This window comes from Protomyctophum bolini (assembly GCF_963924005.1).
Source record: "Protomyctophum bolini genome assembly, chromosome: 3".
Taxonomy (NCBI): domain Eukaryota; kingdom Metazoa; phylum Chordata; class Actinopteri; order Myctophiformes; family Myctophidae; genus Protomyctophum; species Protomyctophum bolini.
Window position 1 is genome coordinate 15,610,871 of NC_137864.1, and position 12,500 is coordinate 15,623,370.

General features: G+C 45.9%; 1 protein-coding gene across 1 annotated transcript in view; it reads left to right on the forward strand.

The window, feature by feature from the left end:
* Positions 1–6,659: 6,659 nt before the first annotated feature.
* Positions 6,660–12,500, forward strand: part of LOC308312315 (slit homolog 2 protein-like) — a gene marked incomplete at its 3' end in the record, with an annotated part of 13,122 nt that continues 7,281 nt past the window's right edge. The window contains exons 1-3 of the mRNA XM_080758916.1: positions 6,660–7,849; positions 8,689–8,760; positions 10,643–10,714. Of these exons, the coding sequence (XP_080615042.1) occupies positions 7,632–7,849; positions 8,689–8,760; positions 10,643–10,714 (362 nt within the window). The 5' untranslated portion in view covers positions 6,660–7,631. The remainder of the gene's footprint in view (positions 7,850–8,688; positions 8,761–10,642; positions 10,715–12,500) is intronic.

Consider the following 12,500-nt stretch of genomic DNA (forward strand, 5'->3'; position numbering starts at 1 on the left):
GGTTCAGCAATGGGTTCAGGCACATTTCTAATCTGTTGTCACAACAATTCCCCCTAACAAGTCAGTTCCGCACGGCGCACAATTAGTTTCACACACATGTTTATCTTGTTCTTACAGGCTATTTTAGGATAATGGCAGCTGAGTTGTTTTGGTTCATGTCCGTGGAGGAAAAAAAACAGAAAGGAGTGGGGGAAAAAAAGAAGCCACAGCGATTGCAGCTATGCTTAAACACACAAACGCTGAGGGATAATTGTATAAAAGGATTAGAAAGGCAGAGACTCTATTGTTGCGCCATGAGGCGAAATATGCAAGGTTACCATGTCTGGTTGGAAACCGTTTTCCATCATCACCACACAATACACAAATAGCAACCAACTTGTCTGTTCGACACTCGTGTAACCAATCAGGCAGACAGGCAGATGCCGTGGACTCATATTTTCCCCATACACACATGCACCAATACACACACACACACACACACACACACACACACACACACACTGAAACCAGACACACCTTTCTCCAGCAAGGAGGGAACGGCAGAGTTTGAAAAACTGAAAGAAAGTGAAAAAATATCAAACTAAAACACCACAAAGTGGTGATCAACTCTGAGTGAGTAAATGTGGGCCAAGGAGACAATTTCTTACTCTTTCAGAGTTCAACCAACAGCTTGCGTTCTACCATGTGCAGACCGTCACCCGTCCACGGGAAATCCTCCCTCATCAGATGGCATTTTAAGTTCTCAGTGGCTCCCCTCCCCTCCCCTCCCTTCCACAGGGCGTGTTGTGAGTGAGACTCTGTCCCATGATCACAACACAAAGGTATAACCAACCACTCACACAGCTCAGTGTACCGGGGCAGGTTTCACTGCAGCTTTATGGAGGGATCATGTCATTATATGAAACTGACAGTTTGGGGAATGAATGGATTTCCATCAGACAGGACGTGGAAGGATATTGTGTGTTTTGTTGACGTATACAGATTTGTTAGTGTAGTTGCGACCGCAGGTCACATTCATTATGAAAACGTGCAATTCACGTCAGTCAGTCAGTCAGTGTATCACTCGAAATCCCCATACATGGGAATGCCCCCATATATGGTGCCCAGGTCTCGTGAGTCGTGACATCACGTGACCTCATCAAACCCTGTACACGCTCCATATATATATGGCTAGTTCATTCCATATGTTGATCTGACCCCCCATGCGAAAGCGCCAGCGCTCGCCCAGCAGTCTGCTGTCACCCAGGCGTGTGTGTGTGTGTGTGTGTGTGTGTGTGTGTGTGTGTGTGTGTGTGTGTGTGTGTGTGTGTGTGTGTGTGTGTGTGTGTGCGTGCGTGCGTGCATGCGTGCGTGCGTGCTCATGCATGTGTCTATTTGTCTGTCTGTCTATCTGAGGTCCTCTGAGTACAGCTGTGTAACCAGTCAGAGTGTTGACAGACAGTTCCAATTCAAACACATCTAATTAAATAATGATCTAATTATCAGGAAAGGCACACACACACACACACACACACACACACACACACACACACACACAGACAGACATGCATCTGACTACAGCGTAATTGATATGCTTAAAATGTGTTGAGCTCCACTCACTATGTGTGGATGCACTTGCTGCTGTGTATACTGTTATGTCATTCTGATCTGTTTGTGAAGACTTCATGCCTATATGGAATAACATTCTGATTTGCCTATTTTCAGTGAGCAACACAGTCGCACGTCGGAGTACAAGATGAGATTCTGCCTGCCTCTCTGTGTGCCGTTTTCCCTTGTTGCTCACTCTCCGCACGCACACACGCCCACAGAGTTCTGTCACCTTCCATCTCTTCCAATCTTCACACCTCCACCACCTACGTCTCCATCTTCCTCCCATCCTCCCTTTACAACCCTATAGTCTGCCTCTATTTAATCTTCTCAGGTCTCACTCTATCAATCCTCCTCTCTCTCTCTGTGTCTCTCTGTCTCTCTCTCTCTCTCTCTCATTTCCACTTTGTCTCGCCAACTTTGTCTCTAACTTCACCCTCTGTTAGTCCCAATCACTCAAACCATCCCAGAAATTATGCTTTACACACTCTATCTGTATGCTTTACCTGTCTCTCCCTCTCTCTCTCTCTCTCTCTCTCTCTCTCTCTCTCTCTCTCTCTCTCTCTCTCTCTCTCTCTCTCTCTCTTCTCTCTCTTTATGTGTGTGCGTTTGTAGCAAAGTTCTTTGTTCAAAGTTCAAGTTCTTACTTTCTGTTTTGCATTAAGTATTATATTTATTACATGTAATTATCTCTCTCTCTCCCTCTTTCTCTCTCTCCCTCCCTCCCTCTCTCTCTCTCTCTCTCTCTCTCTCTCTCTCTCTCTCTCTCTCTCTAAATTCACATTACATTATTGTGTTTGGGGATATTTGGGAATACTTTCCATATGAATCTATAATGTATGTGTTTTAGAGGGACCGTACGTATTTATGATTATGAATGAACAATGCCTTCTTAAACTTTTTTAAGGTTTTCAGGAAGAAATAAAAAAACAGATCCAAAACCAAACTAAATAACACTGCCTGTCAGTTAATTATGTAACATAATCATATTATGTTACATAATTAACTGACAGGCAGTGTTAGAAAGTAATGTCGATTAACCCTAGAGACCCAGCGGCCGGCATAAGAAGACCTGGCAGACGAGCGTGTTGGCTCGGCATCGACCACAAGGTGGCCACGGACCATTCCCACATCGACCACAAGGTGGCCACGGACCATTCCCACATCGACCACAAGGTGGCCACGGACCATTCAAAACCATAAAAACGTCTGGGTTTCCGAGGCTACAAAAACAATGGCCTATTTTGTCCTAAGTCACACTCATTTTACTAAGCGGGGTGGGGTCAGCATGATCCTTCAATTAGGACTTTGGTGATTTTACCAGAGGTGGCCATGCAGTGTCCTGAGAAGCTGACTTAGGCCAAAGGTTTACGGTGACGACAGTACAAGTAGAGTTAAGAAAGTAGAGTAAACAAGTTAGCCAGAATACTATTTTCATACTCAATCCCTGAATACAACAATAGAAACAGAATGCGTGCCTGCGTGCGTGTGCATGCATTTCCGCGTGCGTGGTAGGAGGTGCCAGCCGACCTCAGAGCAACACATATCCCCGTAGCAGCTGTCCAGAGCCCAGGTGGCTGGAGTAAAACGCATGCACGCACGCGCGCACACACACACACACACACACACACACACACACACACACACACACACACACACACACACACACACACACATCACACACACACACACACACACACACACACACATGTCACACATAGAGTTTATGGCATGGCCGTAAACCAAAGACAATAGAAATAGCCCCTAAATCAACAACAGAGTGGCCAATCTTACCACAATAGCCACCAGACACACACTTCTCATTAGCAAGTCACAGAATCTGTCACTAAGCAATGATAGACATTTTAGCTACTTTGAAACCCCCCCCCCCCCCCCCCGCTCCCTCCCATTAAAAAAGGCAATGTAAACGTATGTTTTCTCATGCTAATATAAAGCTCCTTTGAATTCAATAGAAATTGAATTGGTTACGGAGGATCCTGCTGTCATCAATATGACGTATAGTACTAACGTCATATATGGGCTGGACTCCATATTTGGGCATGCATGCCTCGCATGGAACCAGTGGTCCTTGAGGTGGTCCCAGGCTAAATTATGGTAACCAGATGGACCCTTATAGATCTTTAACTCTTGAGAGAGTAAAATGAAGTCTACACAATTAGAGAAAGTATAGAAGAATTGTTATTTTGGTCAACGTTTGCCAAAAACATGGAATTGTAGACAAAATATTCTTTGGTTTTGGATCTGACAGGCTAATGGGCCTTGAAATGAAAAGGGTTGAAAACCCGTGATATATTGTATCTATAAGCATCAAAGGGACACAGACTGATTGGTATATGGCTACTCTGACAATGGGTACATGCATTCCCAACTTGCACTGCTGTAGATCGTCTATTTGTGCTATATTTTTGAGTGGCGCTAGTATAGCCCCTCCTATGCACAGCTTTGTGTGTTTGTGTGTATAGCACGGATTATGATAAGATTGCCCCTCACTTCACACAAGTGTGATATTTTTTAACTTTTTGTGACTTTATTGAATATTTACAGTGAAGATGGACAGGAAAGAGGGAGAGACATGCAGCAAAGGTCGTCGTGAACGGGACTCGAACACGCAACGCACTGCTGTAGGCCAGCGGGCACATGACCCCACGAGTGTGATTGTTTTTGTAATGTTCACCTATAATGACATGCCCAAAATAGGAATTGCAGGTTGAAAGTGATGAAAGAATAAATGGCAGGCTATAGGGGTGACCCCTTCTCACAGAAAACACAGCTTGCCTATAGTCAGCACATTCAAACCTGACCCTGTGTGCCATCGCTCCTCTCTCTCTCTCCTTCCTTGTCTCTCTTATGTCTAAAAGGAGCCAGGCTCCAGCAGCACCTGCAGTCATCTCTCAATCCTCCCTATATACCTATCACACTGGGTACTTTCCGCCCCCTGCATCTTTCTTTCTTTAGTACATCCACGTAGGTATAGGTGTGGGATGGCTTCGTGACCGATGGATCCCCAGCACAAGTTTGCTGCCAGGGAGCTCCTTATTGTGTTTATGGCAGCATAGTCTCTCGAGACAGACAAAATGTGCAAATTCAAATGAAAATTGTCTGTCTTTCCTTCATTTTTTTTGCAGATGGGTTCTCATATTGTTATGGAAGTGACAGGGTATACTGCTATAGCCTCATCTTCTTTTTTTTAATGTTTTTATTTTATATTTTTGTATAGAGGGACAGACAGTAGGCTGACAGGAAACGGGGAGAGAGATGGGGGTGACATGCAGTGAAGTCGAGCCCGCGGCACACTGCCAGACTTGGGCTACCGGCCAGGGTGCCTGGACCGCTGAGCCATGGCCCAGGCCCTATAGGCTCATCTTCTAACTGACCCTTTGGTAGCTCCCTAGAAATTCTTGTTGATAACAGGCTCAATTGCTCAGCCTGGTTGATGTGTACTGTTAAACACTATTGTGTGTATTATTACATTCATACAGCCCAGGAAAACCCAGGATTGACCCAGGAAATGGAACACAGATTCAACTCACATTGGACCCATTCACACCACAGTGACCACACTACAGTCCTAGTATATGTAAACAAGACCCCAGTTTCTTTCTGTGCTCATCACCGCTGACGACGTTGTTAGTTTGATGTCACAACAGTGAACGTTTCAAAGTTGTTTATGTGGGAGAATCTGAGAAAGGTCGACCGGCCGTTCCAGTTGGTCCAATCATAACCAATGATGTTGTTCACCGAAACCTGCATCCAGTACCCTGTGTTGTCCTGGGTCATTGTTTTGGCATCAACGGTTATAGACTGTAGGTCTCCTCTATCCCTCCACCTTAAAATGTAACACAAATTAGGGATCATTCTATGATGATAGATAGGCCTACAGTACCTGCCAAGTGAACAGGCTGTGTGGGTTTCTGTTCTGCGGTAGAGGGAGAGAGAGGGTAGAGAGAGAGGTATGCAGACAGCAGACAGCTCTTGCCGCAGTTACATTCATCATGTCATTGATCCCCGTTAGATATGTCGTCTTAGGATTTCAGATGCTCATGTAACCGCACACACACATGCACGCGCACACACACACACACACACACACACACACACACACACACACACTCGGCATACCCTGTTAAGCGGCGGTAGGCAGATTCGGGGCGGGGGGTTTCGAGGAGTTGATAGGCTTGCTCGGTATAAAGGTTAGCCGTTCATGTTGTGGCTTGGGGACATCCAGGTCAGGTCAGATTACGCCACACTTATACGTCCCATTAACTGTGAATGAAAACATTCATGAATGTGATCAATATCTGACACAATTAGGCTTGGTTATAATAACATTCCTTCCTCCGCAACTCAGCAAATAGCACAGCTTATACGTAGCTCGGATAAATAGAAAATTGACCACTGTGTCCACTCAGTTAAATCTAACTATAAATGCACCAAGTCTCTGTCTGTGTGTGTGTACTGTTGTAATCCATCAAGAACCGTACACCCACAGACTTCAAATTTGACACACACGTTCCACACCACCACAGGGAGTGCAGAGTCGGACGGGCCCACGGTTGTCCAAAACCGCCCCAAAAAGGCCTCTGCCCAGGCTCTGGACAGGGCCCCTGCCCATGGTCCATATATGGAGCTGGCCTGTCTGCATACAGTGTATAGACATACAGTGCCTGACAAATAATTCCATATATGGGCATAAAAGGGACACAGACATAACATCTGCATGCATTTCCAACTGGGCACCTCTCTAGTGTTGATAATTTTGGTCAGGCGGAGCCCTATAGTGTATCAAGAAATTCACTGCAGTGTGACAAGTTCCTCTTGGGGGTCAAACTGTGGCTTCTGTATAGCTGGCCAGTTGGAAACCTGCTGCTGCCTTCAGGGGAAAGGCAGTGAGAGGTTGGGGGAGAGAGAGGGGGGGGGGAGGAGGAGAGAGAGGGGGGAGATGGGGGGCTGAGGCTGGAGAGAGAGAGAGAGAGAGAGAGAGAGAGAGAGAGAGAGAGAGAGAGACGCAGTAGCAGAGACGTGCCCGCTCCCGTCTCCCACTGTCTCACACACACACACACACACACACACTCTCCTCGGGAACAGCAGCGCCTTCACGCACGGCACAACGGAGAGTTGGATTGTTGTATATGACCGCCGGGGTTTCACTGACTGGGCTCTCCCTCACAACAAGACTCTAGTAGACACACATCCTTGTTGTCTCCGGCCGGTAACGGATGTCTCAACGGAAATCAATATCTGGATTCTCCAGCAGCACGTCGGTGACCTGTGTGTGAGCTAAGAAGAAGAAGGAAAACAAAAAAACGAATGCTGCTTCCTCGCCTGACGCGTGCTGTGAATTCATAACCAACTCACACGCAGTCACACACACACACACACACACACACACACACACACACTGAGCCTCCCTGCGCTGCCTCACCTGGAGTGTGTATGCATGAGAGAAGAGAGTGTGTTTGTTTGTTTGTGTGTGCGCGCCGCCAGTGTCAGTGTTTTGTTTGTTGGGATTGTAGTAGCGTTTCACCGTACGGGTGGGTTTTATTAACATAAACCCACGGGGGGATTTGATTTGGGCACTGCTGCTGCCTTCATGCATGCCGCGGACATGTGGAAGTTTGTGTGACGCTCTCTAGCGCAACGAGCCACTCGACTGCTGCTTTGTCGCACTCCTGTTTTCACCGACCGGCGAGAGAGGAGAGCCAAACTGCCCGGGCTTCACTTCACTGCCTCCCAAAAACACAGCGTCCGTCCACGGACCTCCAGCACCACGGCGAAGCAACAGGACAAGAGGAGCATTTTCTCGGTGAAATGTAGTAATTGATAACAATATATATTACCAAAAGAATATCACAAAAAGGCGGACAACAACGGCGGGGACTGCGTGAATAAGGAGAGTTTTGGTGACCTCTTGGGATTTGGGGCAACATTTTTTTACGCCCTTGCAGGAAAAAGCTCATTTCCCCCCCCACTCCCCGGATTATTATTAAAAATCACCCAGAGTTGCCTATACGCCTGCCGCAGCCATGGTTGGAGCTGTGAAGCCGTCTGCCTGTGGCCGTTGCCCGGTCTCCACCCTGGGGTTGTTGTTGGTGGCTGTCGTCCTCCTGGTGCTCTCCTCCTCCAGCGGGGTGGACTGCCAGCCCTGCCCGGCGCAGTGCTCCTGCACCGGGACCACCGTGGACTGTCACGGCCAAGGGCTCCGCAGCGTGCCACGGAATATACCCCGCAACGCGGAGAGACTGTGAGTGGGAAGAAATCACGTAAAAAAACCCCAAAGTGAAACTAAAACAAACGCATGAATATCACATTATTGTCACTTTTCAGCTTGAGTTTTATTTTATGATAGTGCAGCTCAAATTTGGCACAACTGGCTTTATTTACCACAGTTTACGAAATGGCAATTGACAACCAAATGGCAATTCAAAACCGCAATTTGTAATGTAACAGTGCTATTCTATCGTTTTAGTTTAGCCTACCCAAATTAATTAATTATTAGTTTGAAAGTTTGAAATGCTTGCATTGAATTAGAAACACTCAGTTTGTCCATTTGTACGGATCTGCCAGTGAAGTTCAAGACGTGAACATAATCACACGACCGTGATTGTGTTCGTGGTCTCGCACCGTTGGCATTATGAAAGCCTCAGCCGACCGCATCGGTTGGTCTGGCGAGCAGCAAGTTAATAAAAAACGGATTTGGATAAGTGGGCTCTAAGTTAAAAGGGCCGTATTTTATTAGGCAAGACCCCTGGCGAAATTAATTTGTTCTTTAGCAGCCATATAGCCTCGTCTCAATTTCTATGACCCTCAAATTCTAAAATGACATGGCTGTATGTAACAGGCTGCACGAAATGAATATAGGCTGGGTGAAAGGAATAAGTTGCTATACAGAAGATTGTGTTATAGGATACCCTCAATCAAATAGCCAATTTATTAATAAAACGAATTCATGAAATAAGAATGTAGGCCTAATCATTTTTTGTCGTTTCTTCAGTTGGGCTATCGTCCTCCTCTAGGCTATTATTTTATGGTTTAGGCTATTATGTTCTAATTATTGTTATGCCTTTCTCTGTCTCTTTCCAGGGATCTGAACGCAAACAACCTCACAAAAATCACAAAGGCGGATTTTGCTGGACTGAAGCATCTGCGAGTTTTGTAAGTAGACTGAATTTATTTCTTGTTATATAACTGCCAAGTCTCTTAGCCTACAACAAGGATCAATGCAAAAACTGATTAGGCCACCTGGCCACCATGCTCAACTTTAACCAGTGACGCACTATACAATTTGGCCGCACAAATTAGCCAAATAAATTCCAATTCGCGCGGAACAGGTTTATCAAGCAGTGAGTCGTGCGTAATTTCTTCAAGTTGTGTAAACTTGAAAGTTGAAACCCATAAAAAAACACACGCACACACACATTATAAAATGTCATTTTCTCTCGGTCTCTCTCTCTCTCTCTCTCTCTAAACAGGCTAATAGGCAGCAGTAGCACCTGTTAGTTAATGTTGTCGTGTTAATCTCCGAATGGAAGTGTCAGAACGGTCTTATTTTAAGCACGGCGGTGCCCCGAGGCCTCCTCCATGTGCTAGAGTGATTAACGAAGCAGCTAGTGAGGAAGTGATGGGGGAAAGAGGGAAAGAGATAGCGGTCATTAGGTGTAACCGCGGAGGAAGGAATGCGGCTGCATGGCTGGCTGCGAGGGAGGGAGGGAGGAATGGCGAGAGAGAGAGAGAGAGAGAGAGAGAGAGAGAGAGAGTGAGTGCGCGTCGTGTAGAAACAGGTTTAGAACCTGTCTACAGGTCTTATGCTTTCCCCTGCTGCACTGAGGTAGACAGTGTGTTTCATCTGCTTGTTGTGTTGATGTGCGTGTAATGTGCTTTAGCGCGCGCGTGCGTAATGGTTGCCATTCAACAGTGGAAAACAGTGAATGGCAAGCAATAGCTTTAGGCTACACATTGCTGGCATCCCCCCCAGATTAGGATAAATCCTTGATGTGTGCAAGACTGCAAGTGCGTGAGCATGCACCTGCAACAGTGTCAGTGACAAAGTCACACATTTGCATTTCAATTGAATTCAGATCTATACAGGTATATCTTTGTTGCACTTTTTTAGAATCATGGACACATACGCCACGGTGTGTGTGTGTGTGTGTGTGTGTGTGTGCGCGCGCGCGTGTGTGTGTGTGTGCGTGTGTGTGTGTTTGTTCCTTGGTCAGGTTCAGTGTCTAGGTGGAGTTGTGTATGACTGTGAATGAATGAGTAGTCACCGTTATGTGGTTAGATAGAGAGTAAATTGGATGATAGATGAGTCCCCATCCAACTGATAGACCAGGTCTAAATTCTGGGGCTCTATCGATCCACTGCTGATTGTCCTCTCTCTCTCTCTCTCTCTCGCTCTCTTTCTCATGCACGCACGTACACACACACGTCGCACACAGAGTTCTATCACTTTCCATCTCTTTCAATCTGCACACCTCCATCTCAACTCTTTGCTTCTATTTCATCTTCTCAGGTCTCACTCTGTAACTCCTCTCTCTCTCTCTCTCTCTCTCTCTCTCTCTCTCTCTCATTCCCACTTTGTCTTGCCAACTTTGTCTTTAACTTCACCATCTGTTGTTCCCATGCACTCAAACCATTCCATATACGCAATACGCTCTATATCTCAGTGGTTCTCAAACAGTGGTCCACGCTCTCAAGAAGAGTTACATTTTTGTTAAAATGTTAATTTACTAGAAGTCTACACAATTAGAGAATGGGGAATAATTGTTGTCAATGTTTGCTCTGTTATCTCTCCTGTGGTACCAACATCAATACAGCATGGAATTGTGGACAAAATCTCATCCAACGATAACAAAATAGTTTGGGTCTGAGAGAGGCTAAATGTCGTGTTTGTGTGTTCAGTTTTGCTTTGTGTGTCTGTGTATATAGCAATGATTTGATTGGCTCTGGGCTTTTCTTTTTTTATTGAATAGAAATGTGAAAATGCAATACTCTCTCTCTCTCTCTCTCTCTCTCTCTCGCTCTGTCTCTCTCCCAGGCAGCTGATGGAGAACAAAATCACCACCATAGAGAGAGGGGCCTTCCAGGACCTGAAGGAGTTGGAGAGGCTGTAAGTAACATGTAGCCGCCATTTTGTTCACACAACAATGTGTTGAATGTACACATACATACATATGTATTATCCGTGGTGTTATGCTGTATGAGTTAAGCATGTGTATAGCCGATGAGCGAGCAATCAGTGTGTGACACTGATCATTCTTATACGTATAGTATCTTAAGTACTTAGTAACTAATCCCTCTCAAGCAACACATTCCACAATGTTTACCCAAATGTATGCGCATGTGTACACTTGTACACACACACACACACACACACACACACACACACACACACACACACACACACACACACACACACACACACACACACACACACACACACACACACACACACATACACACACACACACATGCAAAATGTACCCATTTTGCAGTGAAGGAATTGCTGGTATTTGCCATTCAATAGCATCATGCAGCTATGGCATAATTAAGCCTGGATGGTCGGAATGCCTGCCTGCCGCGCGCGTGCGTAATCTGCGTATGTGCATGCGTGTGCGTGTGTGTGTGTGTGTGTGCGTGTGCGTGTGCGTGTGCATGTGAGAGAGTTTTCATCTGAGTAAAGGGATACATGGACCATTGTCTGGTGATACATCTATTGTGTCGACTGTCAACTTTATTTGATGTATGAGCAATTTGTGTGTGTGTGTGTGTGTGTGTGTGTGTGTGCATGTGTGTGAGTGCGTGTGTGTGTGTGTGTGTGTGTGTGTGTGTGTGTGTGTGTGTGTGTGTGTGTGTGTGAGTGCGTGTGTGCGTGTGTGTGTGTGTGTGTGTGTGTGTGTGTGTGTGTGTGTGTGTGTGTGTGTGTGTGTGTGTGTGTGTGTGTGTGTGTGTGTGTGTGTGTGTGTGTGTGTGTGTGTGTGTGTGTGTGTGTGTGTGTGTGTGTGTGTGTGTGTGTGTGTGCGTGCGTGCGTGTGTGCGTGAGCGTGCGCGCATGTATTTAGCATGTTTATATGTGGTTTGTGGTCTGCCCATCAGGCAGTGCTACATGATGGAATGTATCGGAGTGTGATAGCATCTGAGAAAACTCTGCAGCGGGCTTTTTAATTTACAGCGCACACGCATGCCATGCACAGACGCTGTAACCTGACAGCCTAGTAAATGGATCTTTTCACTAGTTGTTTTAGACATAACATACACATGAATTCTTCTCAGAAATCATCGAAATGAAATATATTAATGGAGCAGCCGCTTTGGTCTTGGCCGTAACATTCCGTGCCTGGTTTTCCTCTGCTCTCCGTGGCTGCACTATAGCATGTTCTTTGTTAGCCAGGAGAGAAGCTCCACCGTCAGCTGGAGGGAATCAGGCTAGCGTGATTCTCATGCAATATAAACTGGGTTCTGTCCAGCCGAGCAGGTCTGGGAATTCCTCCGCTGAGTTTGAGACAAAAGGGGGAGCAATACTTAACTGGTTGTTATCTGCCATTAATGGGCAACGTCACTTTGACACTGATTCTGTCGGATTATGTTCTCCGTACGAGGCACCGGCTTAGGGGCTATTATTTACAGTACACATGATGTGCGCGTACCCGCACACATGCACCTGGTCACACTCGCCCATGCATGTACTGTACTGTATGCATGTGTGTGTAGCGCACACGTGTAACAATAACCACTTGCGCTTAACCTACTTGAACCCTGGCGCCGCCTATTGTGGGGATGTCATTATAGGTGAACATAAAACTAAAACATTACCATTTTCCAAACTTAAAAAAAATAACCTAAAATAACACAGCTATGAAAGTCATAACACATGGCACATGGCAATGCGATGCATT